At 44.2% G+C, this 14,313-nt stretch overlaps 1 protein-coding gene across 1 annotated transcript; it reads right to left on the bottom strand.

Moving 5' to 3' along the window:
- Nucleotides 1-7,719: 7,719 nt before the first annotated feature.
- LOC125550549 (CBS domain-containing protein CBSX3, mitochondrial-like) lies at nucleotides 7,720-11,983 on the bottom strand. Its single transcript, XM_048713572.1, has 6 exons — nucleotides 11,783-11,983; nucleotides 9,654-9,917; nucleotides 9,485-9,566; nucleotides 8,451-8,524; nucleotides 8,229-8,289; nucleotides 7,720-8,143 (listed from the first exon to the last, which is right to left on the bottom strand). Exons 2-6 carry the CDS (start codon nucleotides 9,909-9,911, stop codon nucleotides 8,001-8,003), a joined length of 618 nt encoding a protein of 205 aa, XP_048569529.1. The 5' UTR covers nucleotides 9,912-9,917; nucleotides 11,783-11,983; the 3' UTR covers nucleotides 7,720-8,000.
- Nucleotides 11,984-14,313: the final 2,330 nt, after the last annotated feature.

Genomic DNA, 14,313 nt, shown 5'->3' with positions numbered 1-14,313 from the left:
AAAACTCCTGACATTGCTTTCGATCTCTTCTACTCTTTTAAGGTGAAGGTCACAAAATTTAGGTAGAGCCATCGTGACAAGCAAGCAAACTAACACACAAGCAAACAAAAAGAGGCAAATAGAGAGGGGGGATGGAGAGAGAGGGCGAATAAAACGGCAAGGGTGAAGTGGGGGAGAGGAGAGGCAAATGGCAAATAATGTAATGCGGGAGATAAGGGTATGTGATGGGTACTTGGTATGTTGACTTTTGCGTAGACCTCCCGGCAACGGCACCAGAAATCCTTCTTGCTACCTCTTGAGCACTGCGTTGGTTTTCCCCTAAGAGGAAGGGATGATGCAGCAAAGTAGCGTAAGTATTTCCCTCAGTTTTTGAGAACCAAGGTATCAATCCAGTAGGAGGCTACGCGCGAGTCCCTCGTACCTGGACAAAACAAATAAATCCTCGCAACCAACGCAAATAGGGGTTGTCAATCCCTATAGGGCCACTTACGAGAGTGAGATCTGATAGATATGATAAGATAATATTTTTGGTATTTTTATGATAAAAGATGCAAAGTAAAATAAAGGTAAAGTAAATAGCAAAGGAAATAACTAAGTAGTAGGAGATTAATATGATGAAGATAGACCCGGGGGCCATAGGTTTCACTAGTGGCTTCTCTCGAGAGCATAAGTATTCTACGGTGGGTGAACAAATTACTGTTGAGCAATTGACAGAATTGAGCATAGTTATGAGAATATCTAGGTATGATCATGTATATAGGCATCACGTCCGAGACAAGTAGACCGACTCCTGCCTGCATCTACTGCTATTACTCCACTCATCAACCGCTATCCAGCATGCATCTAGAGTATTAAGTTAAAAACAGAGTAATGCCTTAAGCAAGATGACATGATGTAGAGGGATAGACTCATGCAATATGAATAAAACCCCATCTTGTTATCCTCGATGGTAACAATACAATACGTGCCTTGCTTCCCTTACTGTCACCGGGAAAGGACACCGCAAGATTGAACCCAAAGCTAAGCACTTCTCCCATTGCAAGAAAGATCAATCTAGTAGGCCAAACCAAACTGATAATTTGAAGAGACTTGCAAAGATAACCAATCATACATAAAAGAATTCAGAGAAGATTCAAATATTATTCATAGATAGACTTGATCATAAACCCACAATTCATCGGTCTCAACAAACACACCGCAAAAAAATATTACATCAAATAGATCTCCACAAGAGAGGGGGAGAACATTGTATTGAGATCCAAAAAGAGAGAAGAAGCCATCTAGCTACTAACTATGGACCCGTAGGTTTGAGGTAAACTACTCACACTTCATCGGAGAGGCTATGGTGTTGATGTAGAAGCCCTCCGTGATCGATGCCCCCTCCAGCGGAGTTCCGGAACAGGCCCCAAGATGGGATCTCGTGGATACAGAAAGTTATGGTGGTGGAATTAGGGTTTTGGCTCCGTATCTGATCGTTTGGGGGTACGTGGGTATATATAGGAGGAAGGAGTACGCCGGTGGAGCAACAGGGGGCCCATGAGGGTGGAGGGCGCGCCTGGGGGGGTAGGCGATCCCCCTACCTCGGGGCCTCCTGTTTCTTTTCTTGACATAGGGTCCAAGTCTCCCGGATCATAATCTTCCTAAAAATCACGTTCCCAAAGGTTTCATTCCGTTTGGACTCCGTTTGATATTCCTTTTCTTCGAAACCCTAAAATAGGCAAAAAAAACAGCAATTCTGGGCTGGGCCTCCGGTTAATAGGTTAGTCCCAAAAATAATATAAAAGTGGATAATAAAGCCCAATAATGTCCAAAACAGTAGATAATATAGCATGGAGCAATCAAAAATTATAGATACGTTGGAGACGTATCACTGGGCACCGTGGTTCTACCGCTAGGACCAAAACAAGCTCATAAAGCAGGGAATGAGACCTCCATCGATGCAGGAAGGCTCAGAGGGTGCGAAAAGGAAGTGTACGTATTGATTCCACCCTAGCCTTACCAAAACGGACCCCCTCTTGATAGTACGGTGATTCCTACGAGACAAGTCCACCAAACCAGAAACGAAAGAGCTACACCGTCTTGATTAAAACTCTGAGGGGAAAGAATCCTCTCGTGCCAAAGGATGAATCTCTGAAATGCTCAAAGCACATGATTAGTCCGCCAAAGCATTGTCATCAATCACCAAAACACCTTAGGGATAAATAAGCCCTTACAGACGTAAACGAACAAAAGCGAGAAGTCGCGTCGAGACCCGTCCCAAAAACTGTATCGCCCTTTTCTCAATGCAAATTCACAAAGGACGAGATTTCAAAGACTAACCATGCACGCGATAGATGGGATGGAGTAGCCAAAAGCAACATGAATGAGAGGAACGATGAAGGTTTATGCGCGAGGAGACAGAACAAATGTGATCTGATTAGGTACTGATTAAGGTTGCAAATGTCTTCAATATTTAGGCGGTCAAACAAGAAGGCGTGGTATTAGGCCCACTACCGAGTCCAAACTTGTGCACTAACCAAACGGATTGAATACGGTTGTACGTAAAAACACACACATTTCCATTAACCAACAACAAATATTATCCACAGATAAAATATACTATAACTCGTTAAGGCATGTCCAACAGGAAAGGAAAAAATACTAAGACCCCAGTTGAGCCTACCCATTGGCCCATGCCCTATAAATAATGGGGTGAAGATCATCTCGAGTAATATCCCTTGAGTGATACATTTGTCTTGGAAAAGTTGTCGCCTTCATGACTTCCATAGAAACCATGCAAAGTAGCAGACCATAGAGCATACCCCCCCCCCCAATACACACACATCGCTCTCACGAGGGCGAGCACAATCCTAGCCTCCATAGTCTCTCTTCTCCCCCCTTTCCTTTGGCGGTGTCCCTGACGATGGTGGGGAATCTGCTCGTGGAGGCAACCATTCGTGGCGGACGCGATATATGTGGTGTTTGCCTCGCCCACTTCCTAAGAAGGCATTTTCTTGCTAACAAACCATTCTGGCAAAAAAAAAGAGATACTTCTATCAAAGAGGAGCAAAGGCTAAGCGGAACTCCTCCCCTTGTATCTTCTTCCTTTCCAAGCTTGTTGCAGGGAATCTGGGCTCTTTTTTAGCCCCTGAGGATTGCTACTTTGGTGAATGAAGCATGATAGTATTTGTACCATAAGCATATTACAAATGACTAATTCCCCCTAGTATCAAATGTGGTATCAAACCTCTAATCACACTTGCTTCCTTAGCTCTATCTATAATTACATTTCGATAAAACACTCAAGATAGAAATACTCATGTGTCGTCGGCGCCATGGAAGGCCTCAGAGCATGTCGACGTTGGAGCTGTGTGTGCCACGAGCTGAAACCTTTTGACCTTACTACGTCGCCCTTGCCCATGTCAGAACCCCAAGACATGACTCTCGGCGGATCACGACCCTCACTAGTCCAGCTACATACGACACCCCATGCATATGAATTCACATCTGGGCCGAGAACGATCAAGGGGTTGTTCACGAAAGCATTGGCCTTTTTTCGACAAAGGATTAATTTTATTAGCTCAAAGTGAAGCATTGGCTTTCCTTGGGCTGGCTTGAGCTTTGCTGGGGGGGGGGGGGGGGGGGGGGGGGGGGGGGGGGGGGGCAACCCTAGGGGGCAACAAGGGGAGGACGCTGCAACGGCTAGGGTTGCCCCCCCCCCCCTCCCAAAGCCGCTAGGGAGGTGATGTCCGGGTCACGCGGTCGTTTCATTTCCCACCCAACTACCCAAGCATTGACCTAAACCTTAAACTCTTTTATTTGAAAGATTAACCTTTGAAAGTAGGTGTAGAAGCATATCCTTGAGCAAGCCCACTGCCATGTTGAAGTGCATGGACAAGCAAGGCAATCATTGATCTAAACAGAATTTGTGATTATTTCTTCCTCACAAGCGAGGTAACAATATTATACTTCCGTCGAAAAGCCATCAATTTTGACATGATCAATAGTACTACTCTCTCTGCTCCATAATGTAGTGCATATTTTATTTTCTGAAGTCAAACATGTCGAACAAATTTATAGGATAGAGCATCGACATGTAAAATACAAAATAAAATAAAAACATATACTTCATGATGAATCTAATGATATTGATTTTGTATTGTGACTATTGGTATGTTTTTCTTTGAACTTGATCAAACATAGGCTTGTCTGATTCAAAAAATAAAATACGCACTACATTGTGAAATGGAGGAGTATGTATAATCTCGTTTGCTCGTTTGCGACAAACAAACAGTCAATTCGGGAGCAGATTATTACTACCAGTCTCCTGCCATGGATGGTGGGTGAAGAGTGAAGACGACTTGCGGAAATTGGTTGGAGTAGAAGGCTTTTCCACCAGAGGGTGCCTCCAATTATCTCCTCTTTGCCTCTGGGTCGATAGATAAAAATGCAGGGCTTATCTGCTCATCTCATGTCCCTATTCATGTATAACTTTTCGGGTTGTCTCACTTCTCTGGCTTGTAGTTGCAGCCATCTTCTATAGGAAAAAACTCTCGGGGTACCATCTGCTAAATACTTTCGCCGCCTCACTGTTTACTTTCTGTGACTGTTTTGGGACGAAAACGACGTTCAAATATGTGCAGAAGGCCGGGCAGTATTGAACTTCGAAATAGATTGGACTGTGAATCGCAAAAGAAGAAGAAGAAGAAGAAGAAGAAGATTGGACCGTGGCCTTTGGCTCCTTCAACTACGGAGCCCAGGTTTGAGTCCGTCCAGTCGTGCTGCAGGCTTGGTGGGCTGTGCGGGCGCATCCTCACACACAGAGGAGCAGCCAGCTCCGTGGCATTTCTGAAGTCACCTCTCTATCTTCTTTTTTCTCTGTAGCTGATCCTTCAAATTTTAGATTCTCAAATGTCTTCTTAAATCTTAACTCACATATTTGATCTGCTAAAAAATTATGGTTTCTAACTGAACTCTTAAATTTAACTAGCATTTTTCACACAGGTTCTCAAAAAATCATTTTCACACAATTTCACTCAAACGAAGATTGAAGTAGTCAATTCGATAACACATTGCATAACATGAAATTTAAACTACATTGCATAACATAAGATTTAAGCTGCAAATGAATCCCTCTTGAACAATATATTCGAAGGGCATGACCTGAGGACCTGCGCAAGCATATCATCCTTATCGTGTACACTGCGGTATACGATTGGATATTGTTTCCGAAGACTGACATTGTCTAACCACTTGCCCTCCCAGAAATAAATAGTCATCCTTAATCGCGACAAATCCAAAACAAAAGGATATATATTTTTTACCGCCACAAGCCCAAAGATGTGAATCTTCAGGTTTTCAATATGCCAGAGACACGGTTTTTGGCTTAAATACTTATTGTGTAACAAGGTTTGTCAACATCATTATTTGAACAACCATCTACTAAGACATCATTTTTTTTACCTTGAACGTCATTCTCGGTCTTTTAAAAAGAAAAGCATATACTAAACACCCATCCTCCGTGATTTACTAAGTAAGGCATCATCTTTTACCTGAAAATCATGAATGCCTAAACCACTTTTGTCTTTCGACCACGCTCTTGGTTAGATTTTCCAGATGTAGTGTATTCTCTTGATCTTCTTGCAAGATGTACTTCTAACTACAAGTTTTTCCCGACTATAAGAAAAAGAACTACGTTCTCTCCGAATTAATTGACACAATCTCTATACAATGTCTTAATTCGGATCGAAGCTGATGCCGTTGTAGGGGAGGTGACAAACGGACCATCTTTGACGGCAGTTTTGGTTGTAAAACGAAATCAAACAATATCAATTTTAAAATGGAAAGGGAGAAAATGCCATGTCGTCTGAAGAAACCGACACCTCTCAAATGTCACCCTCCCTGGCAAACGTTCGCCAAGTAAGGGGGGTCCTTTTTACTTACCTTGCATGACATATCAAAGCTAATGCAGCGACACATTTAATCGAATGACAGTCGACAATGAGCAGAGAAAACATTAGCACGGTGAAACTCTCGTTTGCTCGTTTGCGACAAACAAACAGTCAATTCGGGAGCAAATTATTACTACCCTCCTGCTATGGATGGTGGGTGAAGATGACTTGCGAAAATTGGTTGGAGTAGAAGGCTTTTCCACCCTCTGATTATCTCCTCTTCGACTCTAGATCGGTAGATAAATAAATGCAGAGCTTATCTGCTCATCTCATGTCCCTATTCATCTTTTTCTAAAAAATGTCCCTATTCATGGACAACTTTTTGGGTTGTCTGGCTTGTAATTGTAGCCATCTTCTATAGAAGAAAACGCTCGGAGTTACGGAGTATCATCAGAAAAAACAGTACTCCCTCGGTCCCTAATGAAAGATGTTTTTTGACATTAGTATAGTGTCAAAAACGTCTTACATTATGAAATCGAGGGAGTAAAAAATTATACACGAAATAAAAAAGAACAGAGGGAGTATCTTCGTCGCGTCACTGTTTACGTTTTGTAACACTGTTTTGGGGCGAAAACACGCTCAAGTTTGTGCAGAAGGTCAGGTAGTTATTGAACTTGGAAACAGATTGGACCTGGCTCGAACAGCTACGGCGGCATGGCGCTGGTCAACAACGGAACGGGCGGCCAGGTTTGAGCTCGTCCAGTCGTGCTGGACAGCTAGAGGCTTGGTGGGCTGTGCCGGCGTATCCTCACATATAGAGGAGCAGCCGATCTTTCGAAATTTAGACTCTCAAAAGCCTCTTTAAACCTTCTTTCTTTGAATAGTTTAAATTGCTTATCACATATATGTCAGGTGGTCTTCTTAAACCTTAACTTTTTATGTTTGATCCGCTAAAATGATGTGGTTCCTAACTAGACCCTTAATTTAACTTTCATTTTTCACACAGCTTCATTCAAGCAAAGATTGAAACTAAACAAAGATTTAAACTAGTCCATTCAAACACATTGCATGCCATGAAATTTAAACTACATTGCATAACATAAAATTTAAATTACGATCAAATCCATTCCAAATAATATATTTGGATGGGATGAACTCAGCGCCCGCGGCTGGAAATTGTTTCCGTGGACTCATATTGCCTGCCTAGCCACTTGTTCTTCCAAAAACGAATCTACGAGCCATCCTTAATCATGAAAGATCCAAAACAAAAGAGATATCTTTTTTCCGTCATGACCAGCCCAAAGGTGTGAATCTCCAAATTGCAATATACCCAAGGCGCAGTTTTTGGTCTAGATACTTGTTACACAACAAAGTTTGCTAAATGCCAAAGGACACGACATCATCTTTTACCTTAAACGATGTTCTCAATATAAGTGGTTTGAATATAGGAGGGTGGAGCACCCAAATGCTCCTAATCCGCTTCCGTTTGAACTACCATTTATTAAGTAAGGCGTAATTTTTTACCAAGGTCACGAATGCCTAGACCACCTTGGTCTTCGGCTTACAAACCACGCATGTGATGTATTCTTTTGATCTTCTTGCAAGATGTACTTCCTTTTTTGGCTTTTTTGGCAGATTTTCAAGATGTGCTTCTTGCTACAAACTTTTCGCCGACTGCCAGAAAAAGAACTACAGTACAACTTTCGCTTACCTTGCATGACATTTTTTTTAGAAAAGGAGGAAGACCTCCGGCCTCTGCATCTGGTCGATGCAACCTTGCATGACATATCAAAGCTAATGTAGCAACACATTTAACCGAATGACAGTCGACAACAAGGGGTAAAAAACATTAGCACGGTGAAACTCAAGTATCCTTTCCGGGACACTCCCAAGCTTTATTCTGCGTCTATCACCATCAGCTGAGATGGATGGTCTATACGCTCCAGAAACAAGCACGCGGCGGCGCGCGCGGCCACGGAAATATGCACTAAATAAGCAGGAAAACATCAAACACGCAAATTCAAGTTCAACAGCCATTGTCCGCGAAGAAACACGGCCTATTTCGTCATCATCACCCTGGTCGTTATTGTAGAGTTCACTCAAAGGGACGCCCTGCAAAACGGCTGGGTCCTAGTACCCACCCTGGATGTAGGCGTTGAGCCGGTTCAGCTCCTCCTTGTGCTCGCTGACCACCGCGCGAACCACGTCGCCGATGGAGACCATCCCCATCATCTCCGTGCCGCTGATCACCGGGATGTGCCTGATACGCTTTTCTGCACGCCGTGCCATGGTTAGGGTTCAGTGCTTTACAGAACATCTGGTGTGCAACGACGAATGAACTCGATCAGGCGGGCTTACCTGTCATCAGCTGCATTGCTTTCAGGACTCTGGTTTCAGGTTTCACCGTGATCAGCTTGTTCTGTCAAAATGATGCTTTGTCAATGAAGCTCGGCGCGTTCACATAATTGTGATTCACATGCTTATGACTAGAGTTTTTGTACTAATTTTATTCAGGGTGTACGGGGCACAGAGAAAATCAGAACATCCCCGAAAAAAATTGAGAACATGGTATGAGCGTACCTCTTCGGTCATGATATCTCCAACTTTGGTTGACTTGGAGGATCGACCCTGCACTATAATTTTCCGGAGATAATCTGAAAAGGCAAGTAACATAATGTTTGTTACATAGGTAAATCTTTGGTTTACAAAGCTGCTCAGGTTTGCTGTTCTGTTCTTTTGACACTATGTAGTATTGGTTTTATTTTCAGGCACAACATCTTCATATACTCCTATCTTGCCAGAGTGGCAGTCAGAGTTGGCATTGATGCTGGCTGATACTATTCATGGAGATTATAGGCGAAGAGGTCAATGACTCGATGCTATTATAGGTAAATGAACAAGATCTTTGCGACTGTGAGCGTTTGAGTGGCAGGCTCGAAGTTCGCAATCGTTAAGGTTCATCGGACTTCAAAGAAATTTACGCGAATTGTTTATGCTAGCTGGAGGTTCAGGAGGATCAGAGTTCAACCATTATGGTACTGGATCAGAGTTCAAGTATTTAATGGCACAATGGTCCAAAGCGTTTATGGTAGATGTAGGTCCAGGATCAGAGTTCAACTATTTAGTGGCACAATAATACATGGTTCAAAGCATATATTTTTGTACCTGAACTCTCCCTAAATACTTAATGATTTTCTTTTTGGGAACTCATGGCAACTTGCTGGCTGCAATTTCAACATGAGAATAGGATCATCAAATGTTCTTTCATATATATGTTCCACTTGATAGGGTCATACAGGCTTGTGGCACACTATCTGCAGGTTCTTGATGCATGATGCGTTAAGATTTATTCATCAGTCCTAAGATTCTTGACTGACAGTAATTATAATGCATGTAAGAAACAAGGGTTGTCATCTTTTATAAAGCATTTGCACCTTCACCATACAGCTTTTACTCACAACCCTTCATGTTATTATTACTATTTTCTTTATAATAATGTAGAATAAAGAAGGCAAGGGCATAAACCAAGAAAATGTAAGTAACTTTCTAACGTTTCCTCTTTTAGCACGTCATTTGGTCTGTTTCCATCAGAGAGTGTTTATAGACCAGTTTACCTCTCTCTGTGACGATGCCCGCAATTGATTTATCTTCCCCAGGTTTAACAACCACCAAAGCTCCCACATTGTGCTGTGTCATCTGTTGAAACTCTTTTTGTCACTCAAAATCATAAATATTTTCTACTTATGGAGTAATATGACCACTGGGCTAGAAGGGAAATCATACCGATTTGACAGCATCATAGACACTATCATCAGTGGTGCACCAGAGCCATGATCCATCGGCACTCTTCCCTTTAGACTTCAAAATGTCTGCAACAGTGCTGCTCTCAAATCCACTCTCCTCTATTTGAGCAGATGATACTGACATGAAGCGTGGGAACACAGCGGGCAGCATAGCAGGCTTCACAACACTGATGTGTTGCAGGACAGCAGATTTGAGCACACTGCCATGTGATCCGATAGCTTGAATTGCTCGCTGCATTTTGTTCTGTGTCAAATCATACATGAAGAAACAGTTACTTTATTTTTAACTAAGGGGATAACTGACTTGTGACTTCTTTGATATTAGAAAGACTATTTTCTTAGTTAGAATGGAGATGTTATAGATAGTTCTTTAAAGTGCAGTGTAATTTTTAATAATATAGACCAAACAATATCTATACGTCAGAAAAATTCAATTCAATCCCAAAAATGATTAGTAAATAATATCGTAAACTGATTCTTTCAAGAAGATGAACTTTTATAGCAGGCAACACATGATATTGGGAAACACTAACTGAATAGAATGTGAAAATGAGGTGAAGTGCATATGGGGAAAAGATGGAGCTTTGGTAATGACATGTAACTCAACTGCAGAAGTTTACACTAACATGAACCCAGGCTGAAAGTAAGTATTTGCAAACGTGTGCCTCTGTCATGAGCCAAGGAGCGCGCAAGTGGCGGTTAAAAAAGGTGTTCACAAGTTTTTTGGATCAGGCAATTTGCCTTCTCGGAACTGGGGCAGAACCAAAGTACATAGTAATACAGCACCGGAGAAGGTTGATCAATTAATACATGACTTCAATATGTGGGGCTGGCTAAAACTAAGGATGCTGTCAGACAAAGCAAAGAGACTAGCTCATAACCATACAATGGCAGTTGACCAACACATATAATAAAAAAAAAGAATGTGAAAGAGTGGATAAGTGGAAGCATTTGCCCAATAATGCAGCTGTGCTCTGCTCACCGTTCCACACAAACAAACAAACCTATCTCCATCCTACAGGAAACACCACCATATCAAATTAGAGCTAGTTCCTACTTCCTAGTGGGCTGATGCAGTGAAAATGATGCTGAGCTTATCTATCATTTTGTACACTAGCCAGTAAAGAGGTAGGAAAAACCGGAGGGAAGTAATTTATGCACAGAAAAATCCGTCGAATTAGTCCTCAAATTTTCTCTTGTTGAATCATCTGCTAAGAACTGAATCCGGCACGTCGGCATAGCCACGTAGCATGTCCTGCCCACTAATCAATCTCATTTGGACTTATATATACTTTAGAGAACCCACTATCAATATGTCCACCCACCCTACTTGATGTGATGTGTTAACACAACATCTTTATATGTCTCTGGCAGGACGTTTTCAGAGTTAGCAAACTATGAGCATTTATTTATGTCACAATCAAAGCAATAAGGAATCACCAACTAAGAGGGAATCCAACTGACGCCTTTCACCCGCAACACTGAACTCTATGCACTCCCAAGGTGCTCGATTCGGCGCTATCAACTCGCTCCCGGTGCAAGAACCGAACGAACAACCGGATCACGGGCCACAAAACAAGGTGGGACACGCCTACCTTGAATGAATCCTAGAACCAAATAACTTGTATTTCTTCTACTTGTGCAACCACGAACTGATTCTGATTGATGCGCAGGAACAGCACACTACAAAACACTCGCTAATCTGGACAGACAAAACTAAGGAAACCAGCAAAGGAAACAGATCAAGCGCACTAACAAACAGAAGAAATCACAGAAAAGAATGAAACGTACTTTCCGGTGACGGCTTTCCGCCTGCTTTCAGCGTCTCTTTCCTCCGCTAAATCTAAAGTGAACAGTGGCCGGCTAGCAGAATGAGATGAAAAACAACAGATCGTGGAGAAACCTAGAGGAACAACACCGGGAGCACACTCATCTGACCCTTCTGCTCGCTTCAAGATGACAGCACGCACTGTAGACGCATTTCTTTTAGAACTAACACTCCACAGATCGGTCATGAACTAGGCAGCTAGTACTATGGATCGACCCATCGCATGGATTTGGTTGGACCGGAGGAAGGGGGAGGAGAAGGAGAGGGAGAGGCCGCTTTACCTGCGTGGCCACGGGACTGAGCTTCGGTTGTGGGAGGAGCAGCGAGTTGCGGGGAGGAAGAAGATGGGGGAGGGACACTTGTGATGCTGGGAGGCAATGGTGGGGGGTGACGAGCGCTAATTAAAGCGACACTCCGCTGCTCTCGCGGTGAGGTGGTGGAGGCATGTGAGGGCACTCGGTCTTATCCACACGGCCCTGTCTGCTCTGCACTTTTGGTTCCATTCTCTTTTGTTTAACCTTTTGTTTTGGACTTTCCGTTCTCCAGTTTCAGTGATAGGTTTCTCGAGGCTGGTACTCTACTATGCGCAGTTTCTTGTAAACAATCAGGGCCGTGCCAGAAATGACAGGATGCATACGGGCTTGTGTGTGTAAAACACAATATGTTGGGAACTTGCTCGACACCTTAAACGGGGTGTGGCTCTTTCATTATATAGAGGTGCCAAGGGGTACAATACAATGTTACTAATACACAGACTACGTATATATGCAGTCTAACACTCTCCCTCAATCTTAACTGTGGCCTGAAGTACACAGCAAGTTAAGATTGCGCCTACAGCCTACAAACTGTGGTTGTGGAAGAGGCTTCGTGAAGATGTCAGCAAGTTGATCCTTTGATGAAATGAACTTGATACAAAGTAGCTTCTGTGCAACACGTTCCCGAACAAAATGATAGTCAACCTCAATGTGCTTCGTCCTAGCGTGAAACATTGGATTAGATGAAAGATATGTAGCACCAATGTTATCACACCACAGAATCGGAGGATGTGCTGAAGCAACTCTCAACTCTCCCAACAGAGACTGTACCCATATGATCTCAGCAGTGGCATCAGCAACTGCTTTGTACCCAGCTTCAGTACTACTGCGAGACACTGTGGCCTGCTTTCGAGCATTCCAGGCGATCAGGTTAGAACCCAGAAATACCGCATATCCCCCCGTGGATCGCCTGTCATCAGGATTGCCAACTCAATCTGCATCTGAGAAAGCTGAGAGCTCACACGAGGGCGCAGGCTGAAGAAGCAAACCATAGGAGACAGTAAAACAGATGTAACGCAGAATGCGTTTCACAGCTGACCAATGAGATGTCCTGGGTGCATGAAGAAACTGACAGACACGGTTGACTGCATAGGAGATATCAGGCCTGGTAATAGTAAGGTATTGCAGACCACCAACGAGACTGCGATACTCAGTAGCATCCTCAGGTGAAAGAGCATCTCCATCAAGGGCAGATAACCGATCAGTGGCAGACATCGGAGTAATAGCATGTTTGCACTTCAGCATACCAGCACGACGCAGCAGATCCAGGGAGTACTTCTTCTGTGTAAGAGTCAAACCAGCAGAAGAATGTGAAACCTCCAGACCAAGGAAAAAATGCAAGGCACCCAAATCCTTGACAGCAAAGGCACCACTGAGTGCAACCACAAGACGATCAGCAGCAGCATGGGATGAACTGATGAGAATGATATCATCAACATAAACCAGAAGATACATCGTAACCTCAGGACGCTGAAGAAGGAACAACGATGTGTCTGCAGTGGAGGGAGTAAACCCAAGTGCTCGAAGAACAGGGCCAAGACGAGCATGCCATGCACGAGGAGCCTGTTTCAGTCCATATAGAGCCTTAGTCAGACGACAGAGATGACGAGGGCGTGCAGGATCAACAAATCCAGGTGGCTGACGCATATAAACCTCCTCCTCCAGAATTCCATGGAGGAAAGCGTTCTGCACATCAAGCTGACGAAGAGACCATCCACGAGTGACAGCAAGAGACAACAGCAAGCGAATGGTAGTAGGCTTGATGACTGGACTGAACGTGTCTTCATAATCAAGACCATACCTCTGTTTGAAGCCCTTGGCAACAAGCCGTGCCTTGTAGCGTTCGATGGAACCATCAGCATGTCTCTTGACTTTGAAAACCCACTTGGAATCAATAACATTGACACCAGATACTGGAGGAACAAGCTGCCAAGTGTCATTTTTCTGGAGAGCCTGAATCTCCTGTTTCATAGCAGCGTGCCAGTAAGGAATACTCAGTGCAGCCTGGAAGTGTCGAGGCTCAGCAGTGGGATCAGTAGCAATGTGAGCCATGCACGCGGCTAGCCATGCCACAGTCCCGTCCTTGCGTTCCTTCGGACAAAAAATGCCCGACTGACTCCGCGTACGAGGACGAAGAGGGACCACAGGCCGTGCCGGCGAGACCGTCACAACCGGTGATGGAGATGAAGCTGCAGCATCGGGAGAGCTGGCACTAGGGCTCCCTAACGACGACGAGCCAGGCGAGGCCAGCCCACTAGCAGCCGAGGCGGGACTGACTGGGTCCAGCTCCAGGCCGGTCGAAGCAACCACCGACCGAGGCGAAGATGCCTCCAGGTTGGGCGTGACCCCTCCTGGGTCAGGCGGAGCGCCAGCCGAAAGATTGGGCGAGGCCAGCGGCACGCCAGACGAGGCTAGCCGAGGGCCAGGCGGGGCGCTAGCCGAAGGACTGGGCGAGGCCAGTGGCAGGCCAGGCGAGACCGGCGCCCGCACGGCAGCCT

This window comes from Triticum urartu, chromosome 4 (genome assembly GCF_003073215.2).
Source record: "Triticum urartu cultivar G1812 chromosome 4, Tu2.1, whole genome shotgun sequence".
Classification (NCBI taxonomy): Eukaryota; Viridiplantae; Streptophyta; class Magnoliopsida; order Poales; family Poaceae; genus Triticum; species Triticum urartu.
Note: the sequence above shows the minus strand (reverse complement) of the source record. Positions and strands in the feature narration are given on the sequence as shown.